Raw genomic sequence first — 20,387 nt, 5'->3', positions numbered from 1 at the left:
TGGTCGGGTCTTTTCTGCCCGTGCGTGCCCGCCAGGGGGCGCGCACGAGCAGAAAAAAAATGCCGTCTCGAGACGGAAACCCGCCAATGCTGCAGTGCCGTCCGTCCGTTTTTTTACAACGGGTGGACGGCAAGTGGTTAACCAAGCGAATTTCCATAACATTAGGGAAGTGTCAGCTGCTGGTTCTAATAGAGGAGAGGGTTTATCATTGTGTCCTCAGCATGTGGCATCATGCAAGAGCACCTTCTATAGATTGCTGCTTGTTATACATGAAAGTCTACATAGTTTTTTTTTAACCTCTTACACTGGTAAATACATTGTGCCAAACTTCATCAGGCATCTGTTTTGAATCTTTGTTTTTGTTTAGATATTCATTTTGGTTGAATGATGACATAGTTTAATATACTTTTTACATCCCTGAATAACTTTTTTTCGATGAATGGTGAATCAGCCACTAGAGGGCACATCTAACCAACTTTATGAAAAGCAAGACCCAGCATAACACCGATTACAATACACTGAATCATAACTGCAGCGCTGGCATTGCCCGTGGTCCAGGACCCTGGCCCACAAAGTAAAGCACTGATACCTCTGCATTAGGTAGTTTTCACAACAGGAATCTGGATCATTACCTTGATACTTAATGACCTCCTAAAAAACATGTAGATCAGAGTGAGTTTGCATTCTTGTTGCAACTTACCGACTCAAAGTATTCTTGAACAGCACAACAGGCAAGAAACTAGTATTTTCACAAGAAGAGGTCAGCAATAGCAGCCTTCATACTTTCTCAGTGCATGTTTTCTTTAAAGCAGAACTATGGGGTCAGGTCTTTTCCCCAGAGTTCTCCTAAGGGTAACGGGAGGACACAAAACTAGCCTCCTCCCGTCACCCAAAGCTCAGTATACAGCTCGTGGTATATTGAGACGCTGCAGCCGGAACAGATCCCGACAATTGTTTCTGGATCCGCCCAGCTGCGTGAGTGACAGCTGGCTCTGCCTATCTAGAGGCAGAGCCAGCTGTACCCGCCCCCTCCCCCGTCCGTTCTGCCAGTCAGCGCTGGAGGATCGGACAGGGGAGGGGGAATCCAGTCCCTCTGCTGTCACAGCTCTCTGGCGGCACAGGATCGAGACGTGAGCGAGCTCCGGTATGTGTTCGCTCACCTCCCGATCTACTGAGCCGACCTGTGACAGTCTCATTGTCACAGGTCGGCTCAGATTATGAGGCTGAGTGAAAATCACTCACCTCATAATTCTCCTTTAAATGTCAGATCTCACTTTTGTTTGCCAATTAACGTGCATGTTACCACAATGCTTTATCTGATGCTATTCATTTTGAATGGCACCCCAATGCACTAAGGCAATGCAATTCTTAACCATGTGTTTTAGCACACCACGACGAACTACCATCTGCTGTGGTGCACTGCATCTGAAAAAAGCTGCATATCTATTGCATTTGTCCATTTTCATGTGTTGGCAGCCCATTCATTTAAAGAGCTGCCTTAACACAACGCACATTAACGCAATGCGCCAAAATGGCAAAGTGTAAATGGGCCCAAACAGGTTTGTATGGGGTTGCAACTCAAATAGCCATGTCCTCTCCCATATCCAGGGAATAGGTATGCGTCTCATCTTTTATATTATTTATACCTTCCTCACAGGTCCCTCTCTCCAAGTCTAGTGGTGGGTAATGGCGGGCAATGAAGATTTGTTTAAAGGGATCTTTATGATTTAATGAGACTCATCATAGCTATATGTTTAAAATCAAATAGATGATTATACAGATGTGATGTAAATAGAGTGATTATTCTGTTGTCTTGTAGTAGACTGGCTGTGATCCTAATTAAGACTACCTTTGTAATCACTCACACCTTATGACTTGTCTTACTCTGTAATGTACCATGCCTTTTTTACTCAAACTATTATATGAGATGAAAAAAAACGAAAGCACATGTAAGATTCCAAACAAGGAACCCTGAATTTTTCAGATTTCTGGAACTGAAATAATTAGGCTAAAAACAGCTGTACAATTATTATGATTATTCATTTTTCCCAATGAATAAGATGTTATATTGAGCTACAGGAAATATGCTGTTATTCTGCATAGAATTCACCACATGCATGTCCATGACCGGGCCAATTTAATGGCATGGCTGGCATTTCACATTTCAATGAAAGGTAAAGTATAATGTTGGCTAGGCACCAACATCATTTTTTAAGATGAGGTGAAAGATCTGTTACTCGCAAATTCCCTCTGGCAATCACAACTTCTGAGAACATTCCTTATCCACTGCCATTAGTAGGTATGACAGACAATCGGCTAACTATCCAGGAGCACACAGAGAAAAGACTATAAACATACCTTTTTTGTGCGTATCAGTTTGTGGTCTCTGAACTCAGTCAGCTGAGCCCTTAACGTTAAGTCACTGTTGACAAGAAATGCTTCTCTACATTGCTGATAGAAGTCTTGAAATGAGAGACCTAGAGAAGGGATGAAATAGAATTTAAATAAAATGTCACCATTTCCCACAACGCCTTTTAAAAAAACACTTTGCTTGATTCTGTCTATTTTCAGATGTTTCACATAAGGTGTGCCTCAGGCCCTCTGTCACTATGGAATGTTCAATTTTGTTAAGTCCCATAACGCCGTGATTTGGAGACTGAACGCTGTACAGGGTATTAGTCAAAGAGTTAAATCATGTATTACCAGAAATTGAAGGAGTTTGGTAATGTCCTCAGTCGGGAGAGATGAGAAAAATAAACCCCAATTGAACTTTCACTTTAAATAATCTAAATACATTCCAGGTACATCAAAATAAAATATGTAAAAAGTCTTACTTTTTTGTTTTCTTTATAAAGTAGTGAAAAAAAAGCATGTTGCCTTCTAGTATGCTGCAGAATGAGACTTTTGCTCCCTTTTGGTAAGCAGTGGTCTCTCTGTGGAGGTCCAACACTTCACCTGCTGAGCCACAGCCTTCCAATCAGCAGGGAGCATGAGTTTACCTGATTGCAGAGCTATAGGTCTGACTCAGAAAATGAGTCACATCTCTGCTTCCACACAGAGAGTAAGGGTCTCACTCTGCACCTGTTTGCAGGGAAAAGGCTTTTGCTGCTTTAGCTGGTTTAGAAAGAAAACCGGTTAAGACATGAAACACCTTTAGTTCTGGTGCACATGGCATGTACTGAAGTTTCATTTGGGCTTTAACCCAGAAAAAACAAACAGACTTTCAATAGGAGATTGGGAAGGGCAAATATAAAACATGAATCAGACAGGAAAAGCAAAGCACAAAAAATATGAGAAACATGGTGGTGTAAAATGATGACCAAAAGAAGATGATAAATATAAAAACAAAAAAAGAAAAGAAACAAACAAAAAAAAAAAAAAAGCTCTATCCATACTAATTGAACTTTTTCATGTTCATGGGCTAGCACACAACAGGAACCAAGCCAAAACAGTACGGAAATTAAATACTAATTCCAATATATACAGCCACACATACCTTGATATGAAGGGTTGTCTTTGTTGGCCAACTGGTACTCTGCCAGCAACCGAAAAATCCCTCTGAAAACCATAACAGTGAGCAATTAGCTTCAAGGTTTTGGGAAATTTTACAAATGTCATCTTTGATGTTCATGGTTTTTTTTTTTTTTGTGAAAGACCAAAACTTGCTGCAGAAGAAACTGCTCTATAATTTTTATGGGTGTCCGTGAATCATTTTAAACCTTCTACAGATCTCTCTATATATGTCCAGCTTACAGCATTTTCTATGTTAACTTGTAATAAATAACAATAGTTTGCTTTAAACATAAAGCTTACTCAAAGGTCCCTTTGAAGGTTCCTATTTGATACACTTGAATTGGACCACACAGGGAAATTACATGGTAGCACATTAGAGAGAATGCGTCCTATGGTAAAACAATAGATTTTCATTTGTTTATGTACTTTGCCTGTGGTACAGTATGTTGCAAAATGCATGGCAAAATGCCCAGTGTGAGTTAGTGTTACAAGTCACACTGGATGGTAAAATAAAAAAACTGGGACTGCCTCGAAGGAGGCTACAAACAGCCACAGGACGCTCATGCACAAGCAAATAGTCCGGCAACTCTTGAACTGGAGAGTCCGGGTCTGGAAGCTTAGACAGTTTAAAGTCTCTTCTGGGGAAGGGAAACTCTGGCTTGAGCTGTGTATAGGATTACACCCAGATATTCCAAACAATGAGTCGGTTCTAGTCAGGGCTACACTGTCCCGCAGAACTTGTGCGGACTGTTGCCTCTCAGGGATGCCTGAGAGTGCAGTAAGGCTTGCACAGGGTCCATCACCTTGGTGAATACTGAAGGTGCAGAAGATAGGCTGAATGAAAGGGCCACAAACTGGATGTGCAGAGGGCTCACAACAAAGCAAAGGAATTGTTGCTGCACTGGAAAAATTGGGACATGCACGTACATGTCCTTGATGTCCTAGTGTCATCCTATGACAGACCTGTTGGATTACATTTGAAATTTGTGGGCCCAAATGAAAACATTTAGGGCCTTGAGATCCCAGATGGAGCGAATGCCCAAGAAGAGGATGATGCATCTGTGCAGTGACACAGTTAGGTTGGAAGTAATAAACAGGAAAAAGGCTGGGAATAAAACTCTAGCTTTTATCCCATGTAAACTACCTCCCTCACCTCAGGATGAAAATTGATCTGAGGGTTTGGGATACTTGAAAGTCCAAAATCTGTGGGCAGACTGGGTGCTGTAAAGTAACGAAAGGGACTCTACTTTAGCCTCAGTGGCCCTAGTAATGAGGTACCTCCTGGTGCTTGGCATGCATTGTCTAGTCACAAGGTGAGCTTTTAAAGACAGGGTCAAATGCTGAACCAATGATACAGCTCTAGACTCTACAGCTAACTTTTACCAGTGCACGCAGGTCTGGAAAGTGCAGAAATGCAGAGCCCAGTTCCTGTATATCCAGTACAGTGGAGTCCAGGTACAGCACTCCAAAGACAGGCACACATAGGAAAGGCTGATCCGGATAGCTGCATATAGAGACTTGCTCAGCAGTAATGTAGTAGGAATCTTAATTGAAGAAAACAAGGTACCAAAAGTTAAAAGTACAAAGAAAGATGAAAGTTTTTCAACTGTGTGGCATGTTATAACTGAGCGAGTGAGAAAAACAATATCCCTATGACACAGAATAAGGTTTCATTCCCGTGCTTCATGTCAGTCATGATGATGCAATGGTGTGGGGGACTCAGACTCCCACTGTCTCCCAGTGATATCAAAACAGGGTGGGCAGACATAAATTATTCTTGATGGCTTGCTTTAGGAGATCAGCTTATCTCCACATAAACAGCTTGTGCAGAGATAAAGATATTGAGATGGAATTGTTAACAGATTATATCTGGAGATTTAAACAGCTGTGTGGCCAGGAATATTATAAAAGCTTGTGCAGGTCTGTAGTGATATGGCTAAAACCTAAAATTCTACTGATCAGATTTTTGCTTACCTGGCATTCGGAGTGAGACTGCGCAGCACATGAGTAAGGGAGCTGAGGGCCAGAGCTCCAGAACGTTGAACCAGCAATGAGTTCTCATAGGATGTTTCTTCCACATAGGAGCTATATGTTGTAGTCTCATACCACAGCCAATTATACAAGCTTTGCTTTGTCTGATCCCACACTGAAAAACAAAATGTTGAGTTTTTAGAACTGCTGAACAGAATACTGCAAACTACTACAATCTGTGTAGTACTGCTCAGCATCTCCTACTGACCAGCTGGAGAACAGAATAAGCACACAATGAGATGGAGAGAAATTATAGAAATTATTTTTTGACAAATTATATTAATACACATTTTCAAGTGCAGGCTTATTCTTCAAAATTGGCAGACATTGCAGTATTTTAACCTACCTCAGCAACCCCCCTAAGAGGGTACCTGCTGGGGTTCATTGCCTATAGAGGGGATATGTGATGGCCTTTCCAAAGACCAACCCAGGAGAAAAAGCAGCTCATTAATATATTAAAAAAGACAAAAGAGGACAAGAAAGCAAAAGATAAGGGAAGAGGGAGAGGGAGAAGGGAGAAGATCAGGAGAGGGAGAGAAAGAAAGAAAGAGAGAGATATGAAAAAAAAATGACAAACAAACAAAAAACCGCCCGCAAAAAAACAACGCACACTAAAAACTACGCACACTAAGACATTTTTTATTTTTTTTTCCCCTTTTTGATTCTCTTTCTCAATATACCCCAACCCTACCCCCCCTTCTCACTAATACTACTAATACTTCCCCTTGATGTGTCTTTCTATGTGTTCTTCAGTGCACTACTCAATTTTAATCCCCACCCCCATTTCAAACATCAGTTGTTATTATTAATAGTATTATTATTGTCAATTATCACCCTCATTGTTAAATTCACGCAAGTATTCCTCCCAAACCTATACTTCTCACATCCATTGGGCCAGTTCCCACATATTTAAATTTTCTCATTGCAGTATTTTAGATTACAATGAATGTCAAGAATATACCTCAAATGTGAGAGAAGTGAGCTGAAGATCCTCCTAACACAAACAGACTTTTGATGATATATGAAGACTAAGGCCCCATTCACATGTAGCGACTTACCTTTGCAGCGGCCGGGATAGCGCGACTTTCGGGGCGACGTTCCAGCGACGGTAGCGCGACCTTCTCCGTCGGGCTCCATAGAAAAAAAGCAAATTCGCGCAAAATCCACAGAAAAAAGGGTCCTGTAGAAGCGACGAGCTTGATTACAGTAAGGCACACATTACAGTATTGTTTTATGTTAAAAAATCTGATGGTTTAATGTCACTTTAATGCTTGTACCAACTCTACCCTATGCCAAATATCTCATTCTTGGTGGAGTGGAGGGGGTGTAACTATACAGGGAAGCTGTAAGTGAATAGAAGAATGGAGCTTTTATGTATTAATGTTAATTATAGCTTATATTCGCCACATTCAGTTTCCTACATTTAGTGTGCGGTCTATTAACAAACCGAAGAATATGACCAAGAAAGAACAATTTTTTTTAAACCAACACCTGGTACTAATACTACACTATGCTGGTGTGCTATCCAGACATTTGAAATATTTACTTGTAGCTGTTTATTTTAATTATAAAACCTAAGAAAACATTAAAAGTAGACTTTTCAGTTTCTTCACACGTCTGCACAAATGCATTTGTGACATCTCACAATATACCCCAACAGTATATTTTCTAGGAAAGCTAAACCATTCATGATTATGAAGCCGTCCTTGAGCTCCAGTCTGTGACTTTGCCTAGGCCAAGATGATGTCACCTGTTTGTTGCAGACAGTTGGAAGTATATCTTTCAGTTCTCTTAAGCCAGGGGTATACACGGTTCTTTTTTTTTTCTTGGATTAATCCCCTTGCTGCACCCTAAAGCACCCCTGTGACTCTGGACTTATCCCCTTGCTGCATCCTATTTCTTCCCTGAAACTATGGTTTAATCATCTTTGCTGCACCTTTTTGCTGCCTTGTTGTACACTATTGCTGCCCTGTGTCTGTTTGCGGCACCCTATTACTGCTCTGTTATTCTAGATTTACCCCCTTGCGGCACCCTATTTCTGGCCTGTGTCTCTGAAGTTATCCCCCTGCTATACCCTATTGCTGCCCTGTGACTCTGGATTTATCCCTTTGCGGCACCCTATTTCTGCCTTGTGATTCTAGATTTACCCCTTGCGGCATCCTATATCTGCCCTGTGTCTCTGGATTTATCCCCTTGCTGTACCCTATTGCTGCCCTGTGACTCTGGATTTATCCTTTTGCGGCACCCTATTACTGCCCTGTGATTCTAGATTTACCCCCTTGCGGCATCCTATTTCTGCCCTGTGTCTCTGGATTTATCCCCCTGCTACACCCTTTTTCTGCCCTGTTACTCTAGACTTAATTCCTTGCTGCGCCCTATTGCTACCCTGTGACTTTGGGTTTATCCCTTTGCTGCACCCTCTTGCTGCCTTATGACTGTGTTTATCCCCTTTCTGCACCCTATAACTGCCCTGTGGTTCTAGATTTATCCCCTTGCTGCACCCTATTCTGTCATCTCCGAGCCAGAAAGTAAATGGTGACCCTAAATGATTACCATAAAAAAATAGATTTAATACAAGATACAAAAAAACTGCATGTGCGCACTTACTCAGAGGAGCATTAATATGATCAATAGAAGCAAGAAGGTGAATGTTGGAGATAGAAGCCAGTTGTCCGAGGACCTGTTGACATTTGTCTCCTCTTAACATATGACTGTCCAAATTATGAATGAGAAGATAAAGCACCAGGGAACTATCTAAAAAGAAAAAAAAAGAGAGAAGAAGTAATTTGACAAATAGAATAATTAATCATATCCGGTTTGGTCTATTTTGCAAAAGGAGGGCATAACGGGACCACTCATTCAGCACAAAAGAGTTCACAGAGCATACACCATCTCTAAGGACACTTTTTTCTGCAGATGAACATATAGTGGATTATGTAATAATAGTGCATACAATGAGCTGTGGTAAGCCATAGCAACCAAACTATTTTCATATTTCAGAAGTTCACTTATACCTGTGAGGATTGCTTGATATAGGCTATTGCACAACCATGTTCTGTGTATGCTATTAAATTAAGCTAATGAAATCAAGCAATGACTGCAAGCACTGTCTGAGTGAATTAACGTTTAGTATCAGAAAGTAAATGTTAAAATGCATCGTTGACTGGTTTTAAATCCACAATGACCTTATTAATCTGTCTGAAAAGTGCAGCCTAAATCATATTTTAAGTAGTGTACAGTAACAGAATTGTCATACAAATCAACAGCTCATTAAGCACCAATCCACTGTGAACAGCTCTGATAAGACAAAATGAACAAACTCATTATGAAAATGCCACTGACTAGACAGGCAGCTGCTGTGCTTATGTAACACAGTAAAAGCTTCAAATACACATCATAGAAAATGAACTCAAGATTATTAGAAGAGAGCAGAATTATTCTTGCTCACTACAATGTGATCATGAAAACAAACAAAACCCCAAACAGCTGTTTCTGTAAAGGAAATGGGTGCGCTAGTAGCATCGATATTAAAGCTGAACTCCAGGCAAACAGCTGAATATACAGATATACACTATATTGAGCCTATGTTGATGGGCTTTGGGCTTGTATTGGTGGTCTTAGTTTGAGACACCTCTGAGATCATTCAGAATTCATTGACAGGTATATTTAACCTGTAGTTGATCTGCTACAAGTGGAGTTTGACTCATACAAAAGCCCATACCTGCTGAAGCATTTGTAATTATGTCCATTATGTCCAACCAGTTCTAAGACTTAAACAGCGCTGCCACACGCATAGCCAGGCAGATGACACCACTTTCTCTATATCAATTCCATACTGTAAAAGGGATACAGTGATGTCCACTCTACTCCCCCAGCCTACTGACTGGACAGTAAAGGAGCAGCCACATTCTGATGCGGTCATTTGTGTCTGCACTCTGCTAGATCCTTCTATTAGCATGTTCCCTGTCAGCACATTTGCATCCAGCACACTGTACTGGGTCCTAGTCCTGCCCCTCCCTCTCCCAGTCTAAATGCAGCTCTACATAAGATTGCAAGGGGCCAATACCAAGTCAAATTCAGCTTTAAAAGTAGTTGCATTTAAAACATAAAATAGTAGTTTACTAATGAACACAAACCTGAATGAATGTATCTCTTTTATATCTGCTAGGATTTCAGCTTTAAATTTGCTATTGCTGTGCTAACAGGGAATCTAGTACTAGAATTGTTCTGCAGGCAATAACAACCAGAATGGATTCCAACCTGTACAAAACTAAAAGTTAATACATGGACTGGTTCTTCAAACTGTACAGGAAATACAAGAATCCACTATAATAAACTGGTAGAGTATAAAGTTACTCTACAGCGTGGTCAAAGGCTCACCATACACGTTACAATCTTATCATACAATCCACTTTAGATTTGCCAAAACTATGCCATTTGAGGACCTACCAAATCTATCCAAACAATTTGTATCCAGTCAAGCAGACCCTTGCACTACATACTTGTTGGCAGATCTAAAGGAGATTTTACAAACAAATTGTAGTGTGTATGGTGAGCCTAAGGCGTATGTAAGTATAGGATGTTCTTGTCTTGTTTTTGGCTACAATAAAAAAAAGAAACCGGACAATCCTTTACCAAGTGAACCCCAGGGTCATCATCTATCCAACACAGATTAAAACACTGTAAGGGATATGCCTGATGATTTTGGACATACTGAAAGCAGTAGGTTACAGTAACAGGTCTCCCTTTCCATGGACACCTTGATGTTTGTTTAACTTTAAAGCAACCCTGAAAGAGTAAAAAAATTACAATTAAAAGGTGCGCTGCAAGAGAACACCTCTCAGGATGTCAGGGTCTCCTACCTCCTTTGCATGTCAGCACTATTTTATACTGAATAGACTGATGAAGGCTGCAGTGAAGGAGCCATAGGAGAACCAGGCTGCCAGAAAGGCAGTTATAAGATCCAATCTCTTCCTGCATATTTTTTTTTTTTTTTTTTTTCCCCCAAATGGGCAATTTAAGGGAAGCAAATGAGAACCGCGTATTGACAGGAATTTGGCCCAATGAAAAACATATAACTTCTAATGGCACTGTTGTGCAGGGTACCATATTGTGCAGGGTACTATATTGTGCAGGGTACCATCTTACCTTCCCTGAACTTCTGTATAATGAAGTCCATTTGATCCAAGGGGCTGCGAAAAGTCCCAGAATGACCTAAAGCCTCTTCTGTTATAGAGTTTAAAATCTATGTAGAAATAAAATGATTGAATATTAAGATCAATTTTGTACACCGATTATGGCTCATATATGAAGGCACATTGACCAATCACATTCTCGATTTTCTAAAATATAGAAGCGAAAAGCCCTTTTATTTGAGACAGTTGTGAGGCTCCTATTAGATTTCTGGGAAATAAAAGTGAAAGGAACATGCTGTTCAATGGGGTGTTTAAGTGGTAAATATACAATATAACTGTTAAATTGTGAGAAATGTTTGACCAGTTAAGGCGTTTACTACAATATAGCACTGTCATCACTCACATAACCTCCACCTCTAAAAATCTGGTATAGGCTTATGTGGACAAGACAGCCCCCTTCTCTTCTATGGGAAACACAAGCCATCTCTCACATACAGCTCTGGAAAGCAATGTTGCTCATCTAAGCAGATACAAACTGCACAGATGAGCTTTCTCCGTGATGTATGCTTCAGCTCATGAAATCCACTGTCCACCATAGTAGTGAATAAAGGTGAAAAGGTAAAAAAAAAAGTAAAACTGCCTGGCACCCCACAATGCATCATTCCCATTATCTTATTGGTAACTTAAAGGAGAACTATGGGGTTAGGGCTTTTCCCCATAGTTCTCCTAAGGGTAACGGGAAGATCAGTATACCACGAGCTACAGCTCGCGGTATACTGAGACGCAGCTGCTGAAACGGATCCCGACAATTATGTCTGGATCCGCCCAGCTGCATGAGTGACAGCTGGCTCTGCCTATCCAGAGGCAGAGCCAGCTGTACCCGCCCCCTCCCCCGTCCGTTCCGCCAGTCAGCGCTGGAGGATCGGAGCGGGGAGGGGGGAATCCAGTCCCTCCCCTGTCACGGCTCTTTGCCGTGAGCCGACCTGTGACAGTTTAATTGTTTCACTGCGGCCAGAACTATGAGGATGAGTGAAAAGCACTCACTTCATAGTTCTCCTTTAAAGAGGACCTTTACCCATATCTTTCAAATAACAACAAACATACCTTAAGAATGTTTAGTAATGACAATCTACAAACACATACTTCTAGATCAGGGGTGCCCACAATTTTTTGTGTTAAGAGCTACTTTTCAAATGACGAGCTACATGAGATCTACCAACAGAAAAAAATCCTCCCTCGCTCGCTCCCTCCTGGCTCTCTCTCCTAGCTGTCTTTCCTTGCTCATCCTCCTGGCTGTCTCTCCTGGCTGTCTTTCCTCGCTCTCTTGGCTGTCTATCCTTGCTCTCTCCCCTGGCTGTCTCTCCTCTCTCTCTTTCTCTCTCTCTCTCCTGGCTCACCTTGCTGTATAGTACAACAGGCTGTGTAAACTAATATTCTTTGATGTAATACATAGCACTTCAACCACCAGAATCCATCAGAAAAGTGTCAGGGAGCTTGGCTCAGCAGACTCAGGCTAATAGGGAATCATGTGTGCACAGCAAAATAAATATACCAAAATGGAATAAAGGGGCTGCCATTCACACCCTTCCTGATCTACCAGCATCAGCTTTGAGAGCTACTGGTAGATCACGATCTACCTAATGGGCACCCCTGTTCTAGATAATTGCTGGCTTTGTATTCTTTATATACCTTATTTCTTTTTTCTTCCCCAGTCTTCTGACAGTGGCTATGTTAACTAAGGGCAGATTACTAGCTCTCCGATTACTTCCTGGATTTCTGGCACATGTGACTAGATATGTGACTAGGACATGTGACCATGCACATCATCACATGCATTTCCATGAGATCTCATGAAATTACAGATGAGATTTCCCAGCAATGCTCTGCTGATAAGGCAATCCCAGTGTGCATTGGTTTGCCAAACTGAAGTCATTTGCACTTTCAAAGCAGGAAGTGAAATCTCTGCTAGTGTAAGCATTTCATAATCACAGCATTTTTCACCTGACATGTCTATGTTATTATTAATCATCATGCATAGAGGGATGCATTGGTAGAATTTGATTTTTGAGTGTAAAATTCCGCTTTAAAAGTTTTTTGGTTTTTTTGAAGGAAAGAAACATGACTGCTGCCATTTTTGACTGTTTAAGGGTGCAAGCTCCAAGTCCACTATATACAGCATTATTTGACTGCTTAGTGAGCCACTTACCAGATACAAGCAAGCAGACAGTAAAGGCAATTCCCAACCAGCACACTTGTTTTGGGTCAGTAACTTTAAATAGTAAAGTACTAACAATAGCAGTTGTAACCTCCATCTACAAAATCAAGTCATCAGTGGTAGGTTTTGAGAAGTTCTATTTAAAGAGTATTTGTTACTTTGCCTGAAGTGACAGGTTCTCTTAACAGGTCACCTGTTAAGTAGTCCTGATTTCATCCAACCAACCCTCCTCCTTCATCCAACCAAACATCCAATCAGAGAATGCTGTGTATTCATTAAAAGAAAATACAAGGCATTCTATGAATGGTAGCAGTGTCCAGGGAGTGAGTCCCTGTGCAGAAGAGAAGCTGCTGGAGCCACAGCCAGAAGATTATGACTATTACTGTCTGTTGCGCAAATTACTACAGTAATTTTCAGCATCCCCAGCGGCCCTCTGGATATCCGATTAGCATACTTGAATTGAGTCAAGCTGAACCAATGTAAGTTTGCAAAAAGCATTACTTCCTGGAGTTCTGCTTTAATGATTACAGGGCTGCATGAATGTGTACTTTCATATCTTGCCTTGACTTTAGCTTTAAATTGAAATATTGCTTAGAAGAAATCTTTTTAGACAACATGATACAGTACATCTAACCCTGAATGTCTAGAAATGAGGGTTTTACAGTTAGAGGCTGGTTCACTTCAACAAACTGTAATCATGGCACATAACATCTCCACAACATTCACACATAATATAATAAATGAAACTGTAACAAATACAAGAAGTGACTAATGAAGAGGCAGGACACTTACCGATTTTATTGTAATGCCTGGAAAAAATCCATTGATGACAATGTGAACAGAATCCTGTAGCATGGATGTTCTAAACTTCTCTAGGAGGTTCCTCTTGGAGCCCAGACCAAACAGAATGATGTTGAATCCAAGGCTGACAAGGAAACACAAAGAATTGGCTTAAGTAGAAGATGACTTTGTTATGGCCAGATGCAATTCATGCGGCACTAACACCCCTAGATGGCGCTAACGAGTATCATTCCTATACCTTAGGAAGGCATCTGCACAGCTATATTTTGGGTGGAACTTTTATAAGTTAACCCCTTGGATTACTGGGGCTCTCCCAGATCAATGTATAAAGGATTATGGCATGTGAGCAGGTCTACCCGCACCTGTGCCTGTTGAGTATGCACCATGCGCTAAAAATGTGCAAATAGAAGTACATGGGTATACAGGCCCTATATACCTCCTGTAAACCAGGCTGTTATAAGACATTGACTTTCATTTGACAGTGATCAACTGGCCAAGCTGTATTGGGAAAAAACCCACTTTGTCATAAAAATCCGTGTCACTTTGCCCTTTTTCCTACATTCAGGGGGCAGACAGAAATAAATAAGCAAATTATGCAGAAGCAGTTCATAACTCAACGATTAAAAAAAAATAAAAATAAATACACACTCCACAGGTCACAAAAGGTACAAAGTACCCCTGGTGATAACTGGGCTAAGGCTACATTCACACTATGCATGAATGTGCGATTTGGGATTCCAGTGGCAGGAATTCCAAATCTCCCATTTAGATGCGGCAGATGTCACCTCTTCAAGTTAATGAATGGGTGACATTAAAATTGGAAATTTGGGATTCCTGACGGAGGAATCCCAAATTCCACATTCACGCATAGCGTGAGCCTAAGTAAACAATTATACAATATTTATATACAAAACAGTACCATCAAAAACTGTCCATCTCAAATATTTGTAAAGGTTTTTTTTTTGTAACAGAAACACTAAAAAGGAGGGTCCATGGAAGCATACAGTGGGTAGGGCGGTTCCTATCACACTACGCAAAAAAATCCTATTCCCCATAAAAGCAGATCTACATTCCCTAAAACCAAGAAACACCACATGTAGCTTGGCATACACAGACACAACCATGAGTATTAGCCCCTGAGCACTTACTGCAGCTGTAACATCCACTTGTAGAATAAGACTTCATATTTTTTGTTCAAATAGTGAAGATCATCAGCAAAGGTAGTCGAAGTCTGCTCCAAAAGTTTCCGTAGTGTTTCCTGCAGAAGTTGAGATTTGGAAAATGTTGACATTTAAAGTGCACCTGTATAGAGAGAAATATGAAGACTTGCATGGCTGCCCCCCTTCTAAAAACAGAGAAAAAACTACTAGATGTCTGGTTAAAAATATTCCAGATATTTTATTCTAAATATTCCTCGAATAAGCAGAAAGCACAAAGCCTTATAGAACAGGGGTGTAGAATTAAAAAAAACTTGGGGCAAGGTCCCATCACCAACATTGGGTCCAACACACCCTCATGTCTGATAAAAATGCCCATATTGGTCACTGAGGTGCTTTTAGTGGATAGTTGGAGAGTGAAAAGCCATAGCTTAGCAATTAATTTAGAAGGTGAGCCCTCATGCAGTATCAGAGCAGTGCACAGAACTGGGTTTACTGGGTATTAAAGGTTCAAGCAGTCACCTTGTGGCAAAACCTGTATTAAATGTTTAAAAATGTGACATGTTCAATTTTAAGGTGTTTGCCTGCATTACAATCTAGTTCAAGGCAGCAACCTTATTCACGTGAAATGTCTTTTCTCCATTTGTATAAGACAACCCTCGTGCTAGGGACCAATAGCACACTGTACAAAATTTGTTTTACATTTTTCCAATTTTAGGTATACTGCAAAAGGCAAGATAAACTCAATGATTATTAGTACATTAACTGCACACACAAATATGTTTTTATTCAGATCTTATGTCATCACCATTACATGCACCTTCAGACCTCAGACCAGTTCCAATGCATGAACTTCAGATTTCAGATTAGCCCCAATGCATGCACCTTCCGATCAGCCTCCATCAGACTTATGATCAGTCCCAACACCACTGTATTATTCTAGCTCAGGATAAATACATGTAAGACACCACCACCTGCCCGTCTCTTCTTGATTACTAATCTGCTCCCCCTGCACCCAACACACTTCTCTCTCCGTCTCCTGCACTTCCATGACCGCCCAACTGCTGCCTGGTTGCCAGACCCATGCCCACCAGCATGCTTGGACAAATTTCAGGAGACCCAGTGCTTTGCCAGAGCCACTACTGGAGGACTGACAGGAGAATGTGTCCGTGCATGAGAAGCAGCAGGTGACACTGAAAAAGGCATTGCGTGCCCGCTTGGGCACATGTGTCAGAGGCTGCCGACCCCTGATCTAGTTCAATTGAAGAAGCTAAGTAACCGTAGTTTGGGAGATAACTGCAACCATGGCATGGGTGTGACACTTCCCTCTTACCACAGTAAGATTTATAGTTTCTGCACACAAGGAAAACACGGTGTCATTATTAGATCAATAATGACATGTACCTGGCATGTAACTTATATGGGTCATGTTTTATCTCAAGCCAACCTGTTTTGTATGTTCTCATTAGTAGAATACCTTTCCTTTATACCTGGTCTAGCTTTGGAGTCTGGAGCTTTTGCAATGTTCTGTCGGAAGTGAGGACCTTAGAACTGCTGTGAGCTTCAAAGTACTCTTCCACCAAATTGTTCTGTTAATGACAAAAATGCAAGATCTATTTACAGGTCACAAAGGTTAAGATGCAGCAATAATTGTCACTTGTCACTAAAATCTTCCAAGGAAGATAAAAAAAGGGAAATTTTTAATGTGGGTTCACGGCTCTAAAAACAGCTTACTTTTTTCTTTCCTTTTTTTGATGGTGTTTTCCCAGGAGTCTGAGACCCTTTGTTTGGCGTTTGTGATCCTTTACTTGGTGTTTTGGCAGTGGCTGGCTTTTCTTCCATCTCTTCATCAGAATTAGAGGCTGAATAATCACTCTCACTCTCCGACCTTAAAGTTGGCGCTGCAAGAAGAAGAAAAAAATGCTAAAAGGATGACTATGCTGCATTCTAACCCAAACAAATATGCCAGATTGCGTGATGTTGGGGATATTAGTTCAGGGGTGACACTGCTGGAGCAGGACGCCTCCTCTATCTGGGGGGGGGGGAGTGACTGCTCCAGCGAGGAGGGAAGTCGGATGTAGGATCAGGAGAGGCAGATCCTGGTGGTTCCATCATCAGGCGAACCGACAGGGTAATCTGTCATCGGGACCGTGAGCGTCGAACAGTGTGCTGCTTACCGGGGGCGCGTGTTCGGCACATTGCGGAACGTATTGACAGGTTACTAGCTGGGGTTGGGCACAACCCAGTTGTCATGGTGCACATCGGCACCAATGACAAAATAGGAGGTAAATGGAGTGTCCTAAAAAAGGAGTTCAGAGACTTAGGTGCTAGGCTGAAGGAAAGAACCTCCACGGTTGTATTCTTGGAGATACTGCCGGTGCCACGAGCCACTCCGAAGAGACAGCGCGAGTTGAGGGAACTTAACAAGTGGCTCCGGAACTGGTGTCGGAATGAGGGCTTTGGTTTCCTGGAGAACTGGGCTGACTTCTCAGTCGGCTATCGGCTTTTCAGCCGAGACGGGGTGCATCTTAATGGGGAAGGTGCAGCATTTCTGGGGGAAAAATGGTTAGAAGACTGGAGGAGCTTTTAAACTAGATAATGGGGGGGAGGGTAAAACAAAAACCAAAAAAATAAATATTAAACAACCAATCGTGACAGATAACAAAGAAAAAAAATATATAGGAATAAATAGTGGGCTCACTCCAGTCAACATAGTCAAAGTTGTAAATCAAGCCAACTTAGAAAACATACTCAATGTAGTCAATAAAGCAAATCTAATTGCCCAAGGGGATCCAAGTAGGATTGGACTAACCGTAACAGGTCCAATAAAAATAGTAGTGGGGAGCAAGAGGGGAGCAAACGTTTAACCAGTAAAAGTACAAATATTAAATGTATGTTCACCAATGCCAGAAGTCTAGCAAATAAAATAGAAGACCTTGAAGTTATGTTACTCGAGGAGGACTACGATATAGTGGGAATAGCAGAACAGAAACGTGGTTAGATAGCACAGGATTGGGCTACTAACACAGAAGGGTACAACCTGTTCAGGAGGGACAGGCTGGCAAGGGGGGGGGAGGGGGGTATGTATATATGTTAAAAATAACCTCATTATGCACATTCGTGACGACATCTCGTCAGAACTAGATAGAACGGACTTTGGCCGTAAACTTATTGTGGGTGTCTGTTGATCACAAGGTGGTTGCTTTTAATATTGGGTGCAAGAAAGGGAAGGGAGATGGTCGGACGAGAAGCCTAAACTTCAGGAAGGCTAACTTTGTAAAACTACGCAATATAGTGGGTGAAATTGAATGGGAAAACTTATTTGATAAACTAAACTTTGACCAAAAGTGGGACTGTTTCAAGAACAAATAAAAAAATGCTATTACCAGGTGTATACCGCTGGGTAATAAAAGTAAAAGATCAAAAACAAGTCAGTAAAAAGAACCCCAATAAATTTATCAGTACATAAACAGTTTACAGATCACTGGTTCGGCCATATCTGGAGTATGCGGTCCAGCTTTGGTCATCGATACTCAGAAAGGATGTCCTGGAGCTGGAAAAAGTCCAGAAGAGGGCAACCAAACTTATTAAGGGGTTCGAGGATCTGAACTATGAAACAAGGTTGTTAAAATTAAATATGTTCTCTTTGGAGGTTAGGAGACTAAGGGGGGACATGATTTTCCTGTATAAACTATTCAAGGGCGACAGCAACATTATTAACAAACTGTTTAAGGTTAGCTCCGTAACAAAGACCAGAGGACACAACCAAAAATTGGTGGAAAAAAAATGTCAACACACAGGGCACAAGGGGTTCTTCACAGTTAGAGCGGTTAAGGTCTGGAACTCGCTGCCACAGGAAGTCATCTCAGCTAAGAGTGTGGAATCATTCAAGAAACTCTTGGACAAGACCATAACATACAGGGGTACAGGTACTCCTAAGAGCAAAATCATACATGGACTAATACACACTCACACACCAACTCAAACAAAAATGCATACACGCAATAGGTTGGACTTGATGAACTTATGTCTTTATTAAACCTCAAATACTATGCAACTATGTAACTATGTAGTCTGAGAGTAGAACTACTGTACAGCAGTCATGTCCTGTTATATAATGCGGATGCCAGGATGAAATCTATGCTCAGGTTACCTGGCATTTTAAATTACAAAGGCACACAATGTAAGTAATTACTTTTCCCATCTTCCGACTCCTCTGTACAAATGGCTGCCCACAAATGGAGAAGGATCCCTAAAGCAGAACACCTCTGCTGTGCTCTCTCTTTATAAAACTTAGAATGCTCAATTACTCCATTAAGCCAGTATTCTGTAATAAATGTATTTGAATAGATTAAAGCCACATTCTGGGCAAAATGAAAATCTACACACGGGGTGTGTAAATTATCATTAAAAAGTTAAGTGATATGTGCAGAGGGCGACTGCAAAAATCCTATCTTGCAGCACGCCGTGCCCCCACAGAAAACGGCCAGCTTCTGGGCACTGAAGAGGGAGAGATACGACTACGGCTGTACATTGCCTCAGTCACATCACCTGCCCTTCTGTGATTGGAGGAAGAGAGATGATGTTGCACCCCTGCCCTTTCCAGTCACAGAATGTCTTGTATTCTTTCAAAAAAATTCAAGACATTTTGTGAATGGACAATAAGGAGGAAGGGTGGGTGAAGCAACCAGAGCACTGTTCAGCTCAAGTCGCAACTCTTCCGCTCTTCATTGCCCCGAAAGTTGGGCTTTGTGTGCAGGGGATGGTGTGCTGTAAGGTAAAGTTTTAAAATTTGCAGCCACCCCCGAACATAAACACCCAACAAATTATCATTTTGCCCAGGGGGTGGATTTAAGTTTACTTGCTTGCAAAACAAAATAAAAATGAAACATCAGTTGAAAAACCCTTTTTAGAAAATGAAAATAATATTGATCCAAAACCATTATAAGCTCACTTGGATGTACTGCACTGCAAGGATTAACTGCTCATTTTCTTCTAGGTGCTAAAAAAAAAAAAGTTATACCCCAACTGCCGAGCCGACTCCCTGTTTCAATTGTCTAGAACGTGATGGCACAAGGATTTTCAAAACGTTGCAGAGGAGGGGGACAGAGGCTCTATGAACCGGTCTCAAAACAAGACGGCTCGAATGATCGGGGGGAGTATAACTTTTACTTTTTAACACCTAGACACAAATGAGCAGTTAACTCTTGCAGTGCGAGGGTAGCCCCACTGTAAGGGTTAATAACATTTCTCCCCGGAGTTCTGCTTTAATTTGCAGCTTTTATCGGCTCTTTGATCACACAGTCCCATTCCAAGAACCTGCGTGTTCCTTTCCTGTAAAACCAGAAGAGGTGTGCTGCTACCTGCCCTCCATTAGTAGTACTAGACATTAGCAAAGGTTGGCAATATACATCTTCCAGCATAGTCCTAATACTGCAACATACAGGAAAAACACCCTTCCCTACAAGCAAACAGAGGGAACTACAGTATGCAATGGGATGGGGAGCAGGTATACAAACATGCGACTGTCAGATA

At 41.4% G+C, this 20,387-nt stretch overlaps 1 protein-coding gene across 1 annotated transcript in view; it reads right to left on the bottom strand.

The window, feature by feature from the left end:
• The window catches only part of ORC2 (origin recognition complex subunit 2), a 30,567-nt gene that overhangs the window by 2,503 nt on the left and 7,677 nt on the right, over positions 1 to 20,387 (bottom strand). Inside the window, exons 8-16 of the mRNA XM_018570152.1 lie at positions 16,587 to 16,753; positions 16,343 to 16,441; positions 14,844 to 14,953; positions 13,687 to 13,819; positions 10,693 to 10,789; positions 8,152 to 8,298; positions 5,488 to 5,659; positions 3,497 to 3,558; positions 2,359 to 2,477 (exon numbers count right to left, since the gene is read on the bottom strand). Of these exons, the coding sequence (XP_018425654.1) occupies positions 2,359 to 2,477; positions 3,497 to 3,558; positions 5,488 to 5,659; positions 8,152 to 8,298; positions 10,693 to 10,789; positions 13,687 to 13,819; positions 14,844 to 14,953; positions 16,343 to 16,441; positions 16,587 to 16,753 (1,106 nt within the window). The remainder of the gene's footprint in view (positions 1 to 2,358; positions 2,478 to 3,496; positions 3,559 to 5,487; positions 5,660 to 8,151; positions 8,299 to 10,692; positions 10,790 to 13,686; positions 13,820 to 14,843; positions 14,954 to 16,342; positions 16,442 to 16,586; positions 16,754 to 20,387) is intronic.

Source organism: Nanorana parkeri, unplaced genomic scaffold (assembly GCF_000935625.1).
Source record: "Nanorana parkeri isolate BGI_ZX_2015 unplaced genomic scaffold, ASM93562v1 scaffold1465, whole genome shotgun sequence".
Taxonomy (NCBI): Eukaryota; Metazoa; Chordata; class Amphibia; order Anura; family Dicroglossidae; genus Nanorana; species Nanorana parkeri.
The sequence above is the reverse complement of the archived record's forward strand: the minus strand, read 5'-3'. Positions and strand labels throughout refer to the sequence as shown.